The following is a 13,615-nucleotide window of genomic DNA, read 5'->3' as shown; positions in this document are numbered from 1 at the left end:
ATCTATTTAGAAACTGACCTGACTTGTTTACATAGTCTGGAAGTTTGAATCCATATAAATAACTCCATCAGTCACCTAGAGATCACTTTAATTAGTATAAATCGAGGTAACTCTAGGACCACAGCATCATGTAATCCCAGTGTCACTTCATGTTAGCTGTTTGTCTGTGTGCGCATGTTTATTATGTATAGCTTGTTTTTTGAGTAAAGCTAACACTTTCTCTTCATTCACTCGTACAAATATTTGCAAGTTGTAAATACCAGCGTCATAAGCTGCTAATTAATATAAATTCGTTGTAAGGCATTAACAACCAATTTTGGGTTGTCAGGGAAAATGTATTTTCTCTTCTTGTTATTTGTAAATTTGGTTCACATTCTCTTAACATGCTGCTATTGTTCAAAATTTACACATGCATCAATAAAGCGCTACTCATTTAAAATATCCACATTAATTGCACCAGTTTGTATTTCACAACAAATGAGTAGTATACTATGTGCACAAAGCCATGATTATCTCCATCCATTTGTTATTAAATTATCTCACTTCCATTAAAAAAAGGGTGCAAATGTAAAGTGTGACACAAGTTATGTGTAATACACAAGTTACAACACAATGTGTGAAAGGTGAACTCCTCATATATTTGTCTGTGAAGGTTCTCAGTCATCCAGGTCATCGTAGTCAAAGGAGCTTGCAAAGAAAAGCGTCTGGACTTCTTAAACTTAAAGAAGTCCAGACGCTTTTCTTTGCAAGCTCCTTTGACTCCTCATATATTTCCCCATTTTACACACTAACGTTCTTATCCTGGTGATTAAGTGTCTTACTGACCAAAATTTACAAAGAATTCAAATGAGCTGTGATCACTCACGTCACTGTCACTTCCTGTGCCATATAAATTACAGTAAGGCTGTGCTTTTATAACATCAGAAAGTATTATTATCATTTATGATCATGTGGTAAAAGTCTGAATGATGTGAACAAATCCAGTACAGATAAAGATAAACCTCCAGCAACACTTTAGTTCATACAACAACTTTATTATTTAACCAACAAATTTCAACTTATGGTCTTCCTCAGGTCATCATAAAACAGTTCAAATGCTGAACACTTATATTTTTATGGTGCTCTATTTGCAAACAGTTATAGGATTATTTTTCTCCTACTTTTTAATATGTGTTACAGTGTTTTCCAGAGGAAACAAAATCACTAATCCTGGGTGCTCTCATTGTTACCTGCAAAGTTATAAATGTGTAGTTGGTTCATAAATGTATCACACACAAAAACCACCTGAGTAACCTACATTCCTGAATAGACCATAAAGTAGTAATAATAAGTGTGACCTAGTTTAAAATAAAAATAAAATAAGTGACACAAGTGACAGATGGTGTTACAGTTGGCTAATTTGATGTATGCACAGCAGCAGCTTTTAGTTTAACCTTTACCGAGTGTCTAACTGCGAAATATTAAACAGCACTTTGCTTCCTTCCACGAACACATTTCAAAGCTGCTACACTCTCTGCATGCTGCGGGAACATAGTGATAACATTGTGAAATGCAGCGTCATGTGGTTCCGCCATTTGACCATAACTCAATATTAAATGACACGTATGCCAGTAGGTCAGGGCAGCTGTTCAGTTTGTAACAGGAGCCTAGAGCTACACTCACTGTGTTTATGTAGCACTACTTTGAGCTGAATGCTTGCTTCAGCATTACTTTAAAACATTTTAAGGTGTTGTGTTTGCCATGTTTTCAATTTTGCTAATCACACTAGAGACATATCATAAAAATATATTTATGCTGTTCGTAAGTGTAGGTTCGCATTATTTTTGTTGTCGATAAGGCGGTATGTTTCAACATCCTTTGAACACTTCACTAATTAGTTGCTAAAATTACATGCTAAAAGTCCTTTGTGCTTTAATGCCAAGCTTTTGAAGTGTGGTCATTTTCACTCGTTATAACAGGAAAGGCGTGGGCGATACTAAAGAAGTAATGATGGTTTAACCCAAACAGTTGCACCACCCTTCACATGACCGTCTACCTCCTGGTCTTCAAGGCGTGACCAGGATCTTAAAACTGGGTGAGCACAAAAATGAGTCATGAATGTCATTAATATGATCAATTACACTTGTCCTTTGCAGCTTGTGACATTTAAATACGTCAGTGTGTGGTCTTGAGGGCTTGAAAAAAAAGGCAACCGGACATTTTTACGTTTCCCAAGACCTTTCAGCTCTCATGCAGTTGGCTTCTTGAGAGGTAAAATTCCTAAAGACGTCGAGTTACCTTCTTATTCAAGCCCTCAAGACTACTTTGATCTGGATGACTGAAAACCTACACAGACATTTCACTGTGTGAAGATAAGAACAACTTCATTTGTATTCAAGCTCTTGATAATGATTAAGTACTTACATGTCCACAAGAGGGCAACACTTGTTTGACATTACTGAACTTAAGTGGAAGTTCACAGAAGTTCAGTGGAAGTTGTCACTGTGCTGTTAGTGCTGAGTTTTTCTCAGCAGTTTTCCCCTTTAGCAGCCATATCTACTTACTTAATGTCAGACTTCAAACTGTTTGTGTAAGCGTTAACGTTTGATTTAAAACAAACAAACAAACAAACAAACAAACAAACAAACAAACAAACAAAAATATCACCCTTGGTTACACGACCATAAAATGTAATAAAATGGCCTGATTTTTTTTCTTAACGCATATTATCAACAATTTAACAAATAAAATGAGCAGATGGAGTGGTTTTAGCGTACTCTATTCAGGATCGCAAAGAGGTGAGAACTTTAATATTGAAGCTTTAATTTTTTTATTTTTTCTTTCCGCCTGTCCCGTTTGGTTCTTTTGCCATCAGAATTATTGTCTAAAGGCAAAGAAAGATGCCCAACGGATTTACTTTACCAAATGGACCATCCCGGCCTTGCCGTATTGGTCTATTTGATTCACCTTTGCTTTTGTTTATTTTATTTTATTTTCACTTGCTACACATGGGACAGACATGACTGGGGGAAAGAGAAGGGAGAAAGAAAGAGAGGTAGGGAAAGAAAAACAGCGGGGAAGAGGAACGGTGATAAAGGCAAAAAACCAAAAACCAACAAAACAAACAGACAGAAAATACATATATCAATCACCTGGATCACCTGTTGAGAAAGAAAAAAGAGAAAACAAGCAAAAAAAGAGAGCAATATAATAAACAACATCATCGCAACAGGCTGTATCAAGACTAGATTAGATTAGATTAGATAAAACTTTATTAATCCCTCGGGTGGGTTCCTCTGGGAAATTCGGTTTCCAATAGCACAGCACTGACAGAAGTTACAGAATGTGAACAGAATACTATATATACACATATATAAATACAGAGACATATATAAATAAAATATACAAAAGGGATAAATAGAATAAATAGGAATAAGAATAGAAGGGAATTGCACATTTCAAGTATTGAAGTCTATTGCACCATTGGATATTAACAAAAAGTATTGCACAAAAAGTATTGCACAGTGAAGAGGCACTACAGCTTAGTTGTTCCCCCCTACTTTGTCCTCCTGTTTCCTCTCCCTCTCCCCTCCAGAGAGGAGTTAAACAGTCTGATGGCGTGTGGGACAAAGGAGTTTTTAAGTCTGTTGGTTCTTGTCTTTGGGAGAAGCAACCTGCCACTGAACAGACTCCTCTGGTTGTTTATGGCCGTGTGCAGAGGATGCCCAGCATTGTCCATAATGTCCAACAATTTTTTTTAATGTCCTTTTCTCTGCCACTGTCACCAGAGTGTCCAGCTTCATGCCGACCACAGAGCCAGCCTTCCTGATCAGACTAATGTAATCTATTAGATAATTTAATGTATTTAATATAATATTGAATTGTGGTGATTGCTTTATGTTTAATTCTTTGTCTGGACCTCTTTCATAAACTTTGAGATTCTACTTTCTGGAGATCAGTCCGTCCTGTGCAATAATACAAAACAGACAAGACCACATAAAAGGCTAAACAGCAGTACATGTTCTTATAAATCATTAATTGACCACAGCCAGGATTATATTAATACTGAAACAATGAATGTGAATTCTCCCATAGACTTAAGAATATACTGGGTAGGAATAACACAATTCTATCTTTTAATCAAAGCCTTCTTTACCCTGAGCTGTGCAGGGCATTGTGGAGTTCAGATTTTTGTGTATTTGCTCAACTGCTTTCACATGCATATGGACTTGAATGATATCTTCAGTGAAATTTTTTGCACGGATAAGTAATTTAAGTATTGTGGGTTTTTTTGGGAACATAATACTTAAATGATTTATCTAAAAAATAAAAAATCTAACTATCAAAACAATTTTTCTTGTGGATTTAAGGAAGATTTTTTTTATAACTTTATTTAAAATTGTAAAGTGAACTGTTAGTCATTCCAGTTCAGTTTGTACAGTAGACATACAGGGCAAATAAGAGTGGATTTCGGGAAAATAAAGAGACGTACTCTAAAAACGATGACGAACGATCCAGTGTAACGCTGTGATTGGCTGATCGGCCTGCAACTCAACCGAGTTCTCCGGAGACGGAAGGGGCGGGACAAGGCGATAGAGGCGGGGTACAGTGGAATTATCATGGCGGGATGCATGAAAATCATAAACGGTTTTATTTCAGCAAACGCTAGATTAATGGTTCTTGCGGTGCTCCTTATGTGTTTACCTCAAATCTCACAACAGGATACGGGTAAGAAGCGGTCTTGTGAAGCAGAAACATACACCGCGAGTTACATGGGGGCATATTTCGAACTGGTTTTCCTCAGGCTAATTATTGTTAGCTTGTGTTCAGTCTTTGAGTCAGTGAGACCGCAGAAGGGGTATTGTATGGTGAACATTGGTGGCTATTTTCTAAGATTCCTACATCTTGATTATTCCCTGGCTCCGGTTGTGTGTTCGTATAAATAATAAATTAGACTAAATATTATTTATGCAGCTCTTTCAGATTTGTTAGGTTTAAATTTGTAGAACCGAAACCTTAGAAACCTGCATGAACTTGCCCGAAAAGAGGTTGCAGTTAACACTTTTGTATATTTTCCTTAACGGAAACAACTTGAATGCTTAGCCTATAATTTAAAGTAAATGCAACTTATTATTAACTCTGTCCCGAAACTGAAATATTTCCTGAGAAAAACTGAGTATTTTTTTGCCGTGTGTCGTTTAAATAATGAGTATTGTTTCCATTATTACACTACCATTTGCTATATTTTGTAACATAACTAGCGGATAATGCAACAGTGTGAAAACATATAGAACATCCCTACCAGCAAAGAAAATCATTAATAATAATGATAAAATAAGAAGTCTCAACCACACATGGGTAATTGGGTACTTTTTTGAAAATTAAAGGGCAACTATGTTGGGTACCCTGACACCCAGTGGGCCATAGCACTGTGAAAAATTAGAGACATTAAGTGTGAACTGATATAGTTGCAGGTTTTTGTCTTTTCTTGGGATTTACAGACACTACAATTTTTTTATAATGTTTGTATTATACTGTAAATGCTGTAAACAGTGAGAGTTCAAATGTGTTCGGGTCAAAGGTTATTCTTGCACAAACAATATTACTTATAATGTACAATGGCAGTTGCAGTCTTACTATTTATTGGCATGTATCCCAGGTGAAGAACATGAAATAACTAATCTGCAGGATGGTGACGAGTATGTCATGTCAGGATCCAACCGGTTCTGTTACAGAAACACCGTATTGCCAACCTGGAGGCAGACATGGACAAGAATTCAAGTAGGTGAATCTGCCAGCCCACAACTGGTAAAATACTGAAATCCTTTCTTTCTTTCTTTCTTTCTTTCTTTAAAATCATCCCTCAGTTTGGGTATTTTAGTGGTCTAATGTAATCTACTCTAACATACTTCAAATTTTATTTACAGCTTGACAGTCAGCTAAAAAGAGCCTCTGGATTAAATTTGTGAGTGATATAATATTACCAATATCTGACAGGTCAAAGTGTGGAGTTCAAAGGTGTTTAAGGTGCACACTGTGGAAGGTGAGGAGGAGCTGCAGGAGCTTGATCGCTTCAGTTTTTGGGGCTGGTTCCAGAGCCTGCTGCGAGAGAAGCACAATGAGACTGTTATTAACATCAGCCTGTTCAGCAAGAAGACATGCTTCAAGGTTGATCCTATTGGCAATGCGCAATACACTGTCAAACCCATTCGCAGTAAGTGGGATGGGGGTATGGAATAGAACAAATTTGCTGGTTATTGGCAGTTAAAATATGGGTGTTTTACTGTTCTTCATTCCCTTGCAGAGTTTGATATATATCTATTCTTGCTATTCCTCGCTGGAGCATTGCTGTTTTTCTTTGCAGACTCACTCAGCAGGTAATTTTTTCTCATGGACTAAAGTTTCTTTTTCAGGTTTGTTAGGTTTATCATAGTAATTGATATATTTTTTTCACCACCTGTATGAAGGAGTCAGGCTTTCTTCTATTCTGCCGGTATGAGCACTGGCATGATTGCCTCTCTCATAATCCTCTTTTTCATTCTGGCACGCTTTTTACCAAAGGTAAAGTATTTAATTTTTATCCAAAATCCACGTTTTTTAAAAATATTGAATATCTCTAATATGTTTGATATTTATACCATTTGTGTTTGTTCCCTCACACAGAAAAGCCCCTTTTATGTGTTGATAGTTGGAGGCTGGTCATTCTCTGTGTACGCAATCCAGCTTGTGTTCAGGAACCTCAGCATTATTCTTCGAGAGCACTGGCATGTGGCATTAGGTACAGACTCTTCATGGACAGGTTGTGACTAGCTGATAACTGAGGACCAAAGCAAATATCCTAATATTTAAAAAAAAAAAAAAAAAAAAAAAAGTGTTGTCAGCGTTAATCTAGTTAAAATGACGTTAACGCCATAACTGCATTAACGCGGCAAATCTCTGTTAACGAGTTATCGCGGATTGCTGGACGGCGCCAACACGTTAAAAGGGGCGATCTGCGGTAACTCATTAACAGAGATTTGCCGCGTATATACACACATACATATATTTTACAGCTTCTGATTATTCCGCTAATCAAAACTTAAAGTGATAGATAATCAGCCATAAATTTCTATCTGTGCACTTAACCTTATAAAAATCAAGCATTATTTTGAATTATTTAGGGTTTTAGACTGTTAAAAATATAACCTAAGCAACAAAGCAGCTCGTCGTTCATGGAGGAGTTTTCACTTGGGTCCATATGTTCTTTTGGTAGTGATGCACTTGTCATTGTTATCACCCCACTGGGCGGGTGGGGTAGGTGAATGCGAGAACAAGGCAACATAGGAATTTAAACATTGATATGATAGCTGTATCTACCAAAAATCTCAGACAAGTTTGAATCTCAGTGACTTCAACCTCAAGGGCAAGGTCAGAGGTCAAGTTTTCTGAAAATCTTGTGAATGTTAATAATTTGAGCACAAGATGATGTAGGATTTGGAAATATTTGTATCTACTATGAGGCTGAGGGGTTGCACTGGCGGCTACCAGTATTTCGTCATGTTGCAGCTGCAAAATCAGTGACGGTTTGATTTTAAAGCAAACAATCACTATGTGATTGAAGTAGGGACTTTAAACTTTAATTCATGAAGTTTAAGAAAACTATTGTTTTAACGGTTTAGAAATTACAGCAATTTTTATTTGCATTTCCCCATTTTCAGAGGCTTAGAAGGAGTTGGACAAACTAACAAAAATAAAAAATATATAACAATTTTGTATAATACTTGGATGTTCCATGAACCCATGGGGGGCACCAAATGCTGTGTTTCTTCCCTTAAGATGTTCTGTTCGATCTTTACTGCAGCAGTCTCCAGTTGCTGCTTGTTTGTCAGTTTTTTTCTTCAGTAACTAAAAGCATGGTCTTTTAATTTAAAATCAGGTGACTGATGAATATCTAATTTCTTTGTGTTGAAAAACTTTTGCTGTGGGGCACTATCATTTTAACTGTGAAGATCTGTCTCACCAGTTTCTGAGCAAAAAGTAAAACCCTTTACATTCAGAAATCATCTTGCTACATCTATCAACAATCACAGCATCAATAAACACTAGTGACCCAGTTCCACTGGCAGCCTTAATTGCCCATACCATGTTTGACAGATGATGTGGTATGTTTTGGATTATGAGCTGATCCTCCATTTTCCCCAATCATTCTGAAATGAGTTAATCTTGGTTTCATTTGTCCAAAGATTTTAAAACTCTGCAAGTTCTTTTTAAATGTTTTGTGACACACTGACATCTGGCTTTCTTTTTCTGGAATGTAACCTGCGGTTTGCTCCTTGTTGTTAACCAGTGAGAACCAGAGGAAATAGGTTTGACCTGGCCATGAAACTGTTTGCTTGGTCAATAATCCAATTACTTCATAGCATTTGAAAATGGGAAATTGTATAAAAATGGCTGTAATTGTAAAACTTTGTTCTAAAAGTAAAGCATATGGGCATTTGGTACATAACTTTGCAGTGATTTAACTATTTTTAATGCAGTGTAAAAACTCTCTCTCTCTCTCTGTTTGCTTGTTTTTTTGGCAGGTTATGTAGCAATTGTGGGATTCATCAGCTTTGCTGTGTGTTACCGTTATGGCCCTCTGGTTGATGAGAAGAGCATTAACATCCTGTCGTGGACCCTGCAGCTCTTTGGTCTGCTCCTGGTTTATTTAGGAATTCAGATTCAGCAAGTTGCCTTCGCTCTTATTGTAGCTGCTTTGTTTACCAAAAACCTGGAGTACCCAGTCTATCTGCTGGTTGCTGCATGGAGGTATGCATTTTAAAATGCTGACACAAGGTGGCGTAAGAGCACAGTGTACTGTGGATAATTGTTCCTCAGGCAGTATAATCTGACTTCTGTGGTAAACACACACTTAGTTTCACAGAATAAATGAAGAAAAACAATTTTCTATTGCATGTTCTTAACACGGTAAATTATTTTATGTGAACTGCTGAACCTAAAAGTAGTGATACTGTGCTTGTTGTAGAATAAAGAACAATAGTCATATTAAGTTCATATAATATGGATTTATTTAAGCCATGAAAATACTCTTTTTGCAGAAAAATCAAGCAGTATATCTACTGGAAGCCACAGCCACGACGCCTGCTGACTGAGGAGGAGTATCAGAAGGAAGCTGAGGAAGAGACTCGGCGGGCTCTGGAGGAGCTGCGGAAATATTGTAACAGCCCAGAGTTCAGCCCGTGGAAGACAGTCTCTAGAATTCAGTCTCCAAAAAGGTGGGTTTTATGCTCGTACATTTGTCATTTGCTAATTAAGCCAATTTTGGCTTAACTTCCCCCTAATCCTAAAATAAAGAGAGGAGTGTTATATCTACTAATTGTTTTCTGATTCGGGTATGTTTCTTATAAAATAATTTATTTTAAGTTTTCATTTTTATTATTGCCTTGCAACTTTCTGAAATCATCTATACAAAACTAATGGGAAACAATATTGATTGATCACCAATAGCTGACTGCTTTAGACACCGTTTATAATACAAACACCCCTTAATTACACACAGTAAATTGCTGTAACCATATTTTTTTTTTAAGATCATTTCTAAAATCTGGAAAAAAATATCTGCAATACAAAGACTGCAATAAATCAGCTAATGTCAGAAATTTTAGGCTTCTTGTCTGGATAAATGACAACCATCAAAATTGCTACTTTATGCCAGAAACATTACAAATATTGCTAAAATCATATAAGAACTTTCTATCTAGCTTATTTATCAGTAAGCCTTTTCTGCACTGCTTGTGCAATAATGTTTTAAACAACAAACCTGGGGGAAGAACATTTGAAAAACCCACTGTACAGACACCAAAGTAATGATTTGAATCAAACAGCATTTGCAGAAACTGCTTTAGTTCATGGTTTCTGCTGAGTGATTCATTTTCCCAGTATGCATATTCAAATGCACTTTATGAATGATATCTTTTGTTTTTCCTCACTTATCTAGAAGAAAAACAGTATTTTCACTTTGAAACACCTATCTGTCAAATGATCTTCATTGGTTTTCCTGTCTAAAGGGGCGTCACTAAATCTATTAAATGACCTAAACTTCAGTAAGAATGTGCGACATTTCTCATATCTTAACATTACTTCCGATATATCGTGCCACAAAACTTTCTATGTAATCCAGTCATGACTGGCAAACACTCACACTACATTTGCAATTTTGAGTCAAGGGTTTAAATACAAGGTACATTGGTAGCCTGTCCTGTGTAAAATGTAAATAAATAAATGAATAAAGATCTGAATGCAGTGATTATAAACCATTATTGTATTTACAGAGCATGGAAAAATCAAGTATTTAAACATTTTAATGTCTGGGACATTTCAGTATTTCATGAAATAAAATGCATGTCTCAAGAAAGTTGGGATGGGGCAAAAAAAGGCTGGAAAAGTAAGTGGTACTTTTGGATTTGGCAACTAATTAGGTTAATTGGCAACAGGTCAGAAACAGGAGGTTGAAATTAATAAGGGATAACTAGCTGGTGTGTGTGTGTGTGTGTGTGTGTGTGTGTCTGTGTGTGTGTGTGTGTGTGTGTGTGTGTGTGTGTGTGTGTGTGTGTGTGTGTGTGTGTGTGTGTGTGTGTGTGTGAGACATGTATAACAAAGACTAAGTATTGCAGCATGCTTTGGTTCAGTTTTGGTCCATGATGTCGTCATGCTTACCCACAGGTTTGCTGATTTTGTCGAAGGCTCCCCACACTTGATGCCTAACGAGGTGTCCGTCCATGCTCAGGAATACGGTTTTGGAGGATCTTTCTTTGAGGATGAACTCTTTGATACAGACGACGAAGATGACGACGATATTGTACCTGTGATGAAACCAGAGTGAGACGGTGCAATGTTGGAAACAAAAACACTTATTACTGCCTTTCAGAAAGGCGATGGGAGACCAGCTCTCCAGGGCCGTCCAGACTGACTTTTAAATGGCTTCTTTGGAGGCGGGATTAGCGGCATCCCTGAATTCCAGGATAACGAGCCATTTTGTATCACCACAGGCAAAGTAAACGAAGTACTGTCAAAGAATGTGCACTAAAATCATACTTCTTTATTTCAGGGAATTAAGATTTCTGTTGAGAGGTTTAAAGACAGTGAAAGCTGAGACTTGCAGGTTTCTTTGTGCCCAGTTGTGGCCCAGACAAGTTTTCAGTTTTCTAAACATATTTTGTTTACAGCCTTTGGCTCTAATTGGATTTTCTGCTGTGGAATGTAATGAGATTATGCTTGTAGATCACTATTACCAGTTATTACTCTAGTTTCCTACTTGGGAAGAGAAAGAGATGTCATTTTTTAAATTTGACTTATTTCATTCATTTTAAACAAAAGCCATCAGTAGAAGTGTCCCCAAGTAATTTGAATAAAGATATATATATTTGAACTCTAAAAGGTGTGATGATGTCACTGAGAGGATTTGAGGTTTTGTAAATGTCAGCATGGCTTTATCATATGCCTTTGATGCAAAAAAAAAAAGTTCTTTTTCTTGTTTAGTGCCGGTTGACACAATTGTCATGTCAAGTACCTTTATTTTTGCAAAGTAAAGACTCTGTAGTATCAGAGAGACAAGTTCAAGGATGCAATGAACTCTTATTAGCAGCATCTGGCATCAGTGGGAGGAAGATTTCGAGGGGCCAAGTTCTGGCTGGATGAAAATGAGTAATGCAATAACAATACTTATTTATCATATAAAACATTTTTGTCGTGTTGCGCTTGAACAATCCTTCCATCACACCAACACATGACGTGTCATCATTAATGACATATTACCATATGTAGGTAAAGCCCCCGGTCAAACAGGCCTCTAGAAGGGAAAATTGTGTATTCCCTAATGCCAGATACCTGTGAATGTAAAATTTTAATTTTAGTCATCTAGCAGTGACTAGATGTTACAGGGATTTGGGGTCACCCGCAGGGGAATAAAGCGGCATTTTTTTAAAAAAAAAGCAGGCATAATGTAAGCATTCAGTTATATGGTGTGAGTGTGGATTATAATTCTTGATTATTTAGGTTGTGCTACTGTCTTTCTTGGTTTACTTCTATTCACTTTTGTTTAGTAGGTGGCCTTTCTACCAGCTCTATCCCCGTCCTGGTACAGAGCCAGTTCTACCTTGATGCCTTTTAGGAAGCAACCCACATTTCGGTTTGAATTTGGTCACAGCAGTTTTGTGGTGCTGTGTTGGTGCCAGGTTTGTTTGGTGGTCTGGTCAAAATGCCATGACTTCAGTGAATGAAATTAGCATGGGAATCTTTTAAGAGGACCTGCTTGTTTTAATAAAATACTTCTTTTCCACCAATTTGATGTCGGAGCCCAATTCTGTCCCGCTTCTTTTTGACAACCATGTCACATTTCAACAGGTTTAACAACTGATTTACTAAAGATCAGATCAGTTTTTTGAAAATAAAATCAGGTGGTGGATTGCACCTGGCAGGGCTTTTCTGTGTAGAGTTTGCATGTTGTCCCCGCACTCCAGCTTCCTCCCACAGTCCAAAGACATGTAGTGGTATTGGGTTAACACTAGTTAACCTGCCTGCTGTTAGCCCCGCAGCAGGCTGGTGACCTGCCCAGGTTGTAGCACACCTTTTGCTCTGTGGGTACCTGGAATGGGCTCCAGCCCCTCGGTCAACCTGAATTGGATAAGTAGATTCTATCTGTAAATCATTGATGCTTCTTTTGGTAACTCCTGTCATAGCGGCAAACCCACTTTGCAGACAACAACGGAGTGATTTGAATCAAACAACATTTGCAGAAACTGTGTTTTTGTCGTTTCTGTCGAGTGATTCATTTGTCCAGTATGCAGATTCAAATGTACTTTAGACACGATATCTTCTGTTGTTCCTCACTTATCTAGAAACAAAACAAGCAAAACAGTATTTTCACTTTGAAACACGCATCTTTCAAATGATTTTCGCTGGTGTTCGCATTTAAAGGGGCATCTTTAAATCTGTTAAAATATGACCTTAACTTCAAAGAAACCACCACTCAGCTGTAAAGTAAGAATGTGCGACCTTTCTCATATCTTCACATTACTTCCGACATATCGTGCCACACACCCTTCTATGTAATCTAGTCATGACTGGCAAACACTCGCATTACATATGCAATGTTGAGTCAAGGGTTTAAATATACGGTACGTATCTTCAAGGTTTTACTAACTTCACAATAAACTGAAAGTGGAAACAGAACAGGGAAAAACTGCAGTGGACCTAACTTGCTGTTAAAGCCACACAGTGTTATCTTCAATCAGGCAGCTTTAAGTATACGTTAGAGCTAAAACATTGTATTCATTCTTTCTCTCCCACTCTCTAGTTTCAGTGAGCCATTTCTGATGTATTGGGGACATTTTGACATTTAAACCCGACTGCCCTGTGCATTCCATCTCTGGCGTCTTTACATTATACGTCTGCCCTCACAACATTTGGAGACAGGGAACAACCCAAATACCACTTTTGCAAATGATTACACTCGATTACACAACTTGTTTGAAACAGCTGGCGTTATTTGCATGTGTTTCCCAGGCACTGTTTGGCAGTGTAATCACATTCACACGTCGCTCTTTTTTCTTTTGCAACTTCCCCGAAGAACGTCACAAACAGGGAAACCTCGCTGCAA

The 13,615-nt window shown here is 37.4% G+C and overlaps 1 protein-coding gene across 4 annotated transcripts; it reads left to right on the top strand.

Annotated features, from left to right (window-relative positions):
- Positions 1-4,441: 4,441 nt before the first annotated feature.
- On the top strand, positions 4,442-11,386 carry nemp1 (nuclear envelope integral membrane protein 1). 4 transcript variants are annotated; one of them, XM_084916802.1, is made up of 9 exons: positions 4,450-4,707; positions 5,639-5,787; positions 5,977-6,193; positions 6,284-6,356; positions 6,447-6,540; positions 6,643-6,757; positions 8,541-8,766; positions 9,057-9,233; positions 10,681-11,386. In XM_084916802.1, exons 1-9 carry the CDS (start codon positions 4,599-4,601, stop codon positions 10,838-10,840), a joined length of 1,320 nt encoding a protein of 439 aa, XP_084772928.1. In that variant the 5' UTR covers positions 4,450-4,598; the 3' UTR covers positions 10,841-11,386. The 4 variants fall into 4 exon arrangements, with proteins under 4 accessions (XP_084772926.1, XP_084772927.1, XP_084772928.1 ...); XM_084916803.1 differs by having other exon boundaries at positions 4,453-4,707; positions 5,639-5,760; XM_084916800.1 differs by having other exon boundaries at positions 4,442-4,707; positions 6,447-6,757.
- The last annotated feature ends 2,229 nt before the right edge of the window (positions 11,387-13,615 follow it).

The sequence above is a fragment of the Perissodus microlepis genome, chromosome 20 (assembly GCF_051167445.1).
Source record: "Perissodus microlepis isolate ML-2025 ecotype Zambia chromosome 20, ASM5116744v1, whole genome shotgun sequence".
NCBI classification, from domain to species: Eukaryota; Metazoa; Chordata; class Actinopteri; order Cichliformes; family Cichlidae; genus Perissodus; species Perissodus microlepis.
Note: the sequence above shows the minus strand (reverse complement) of the source record. Positions and strands in the feature narration are given on the sequence as shown.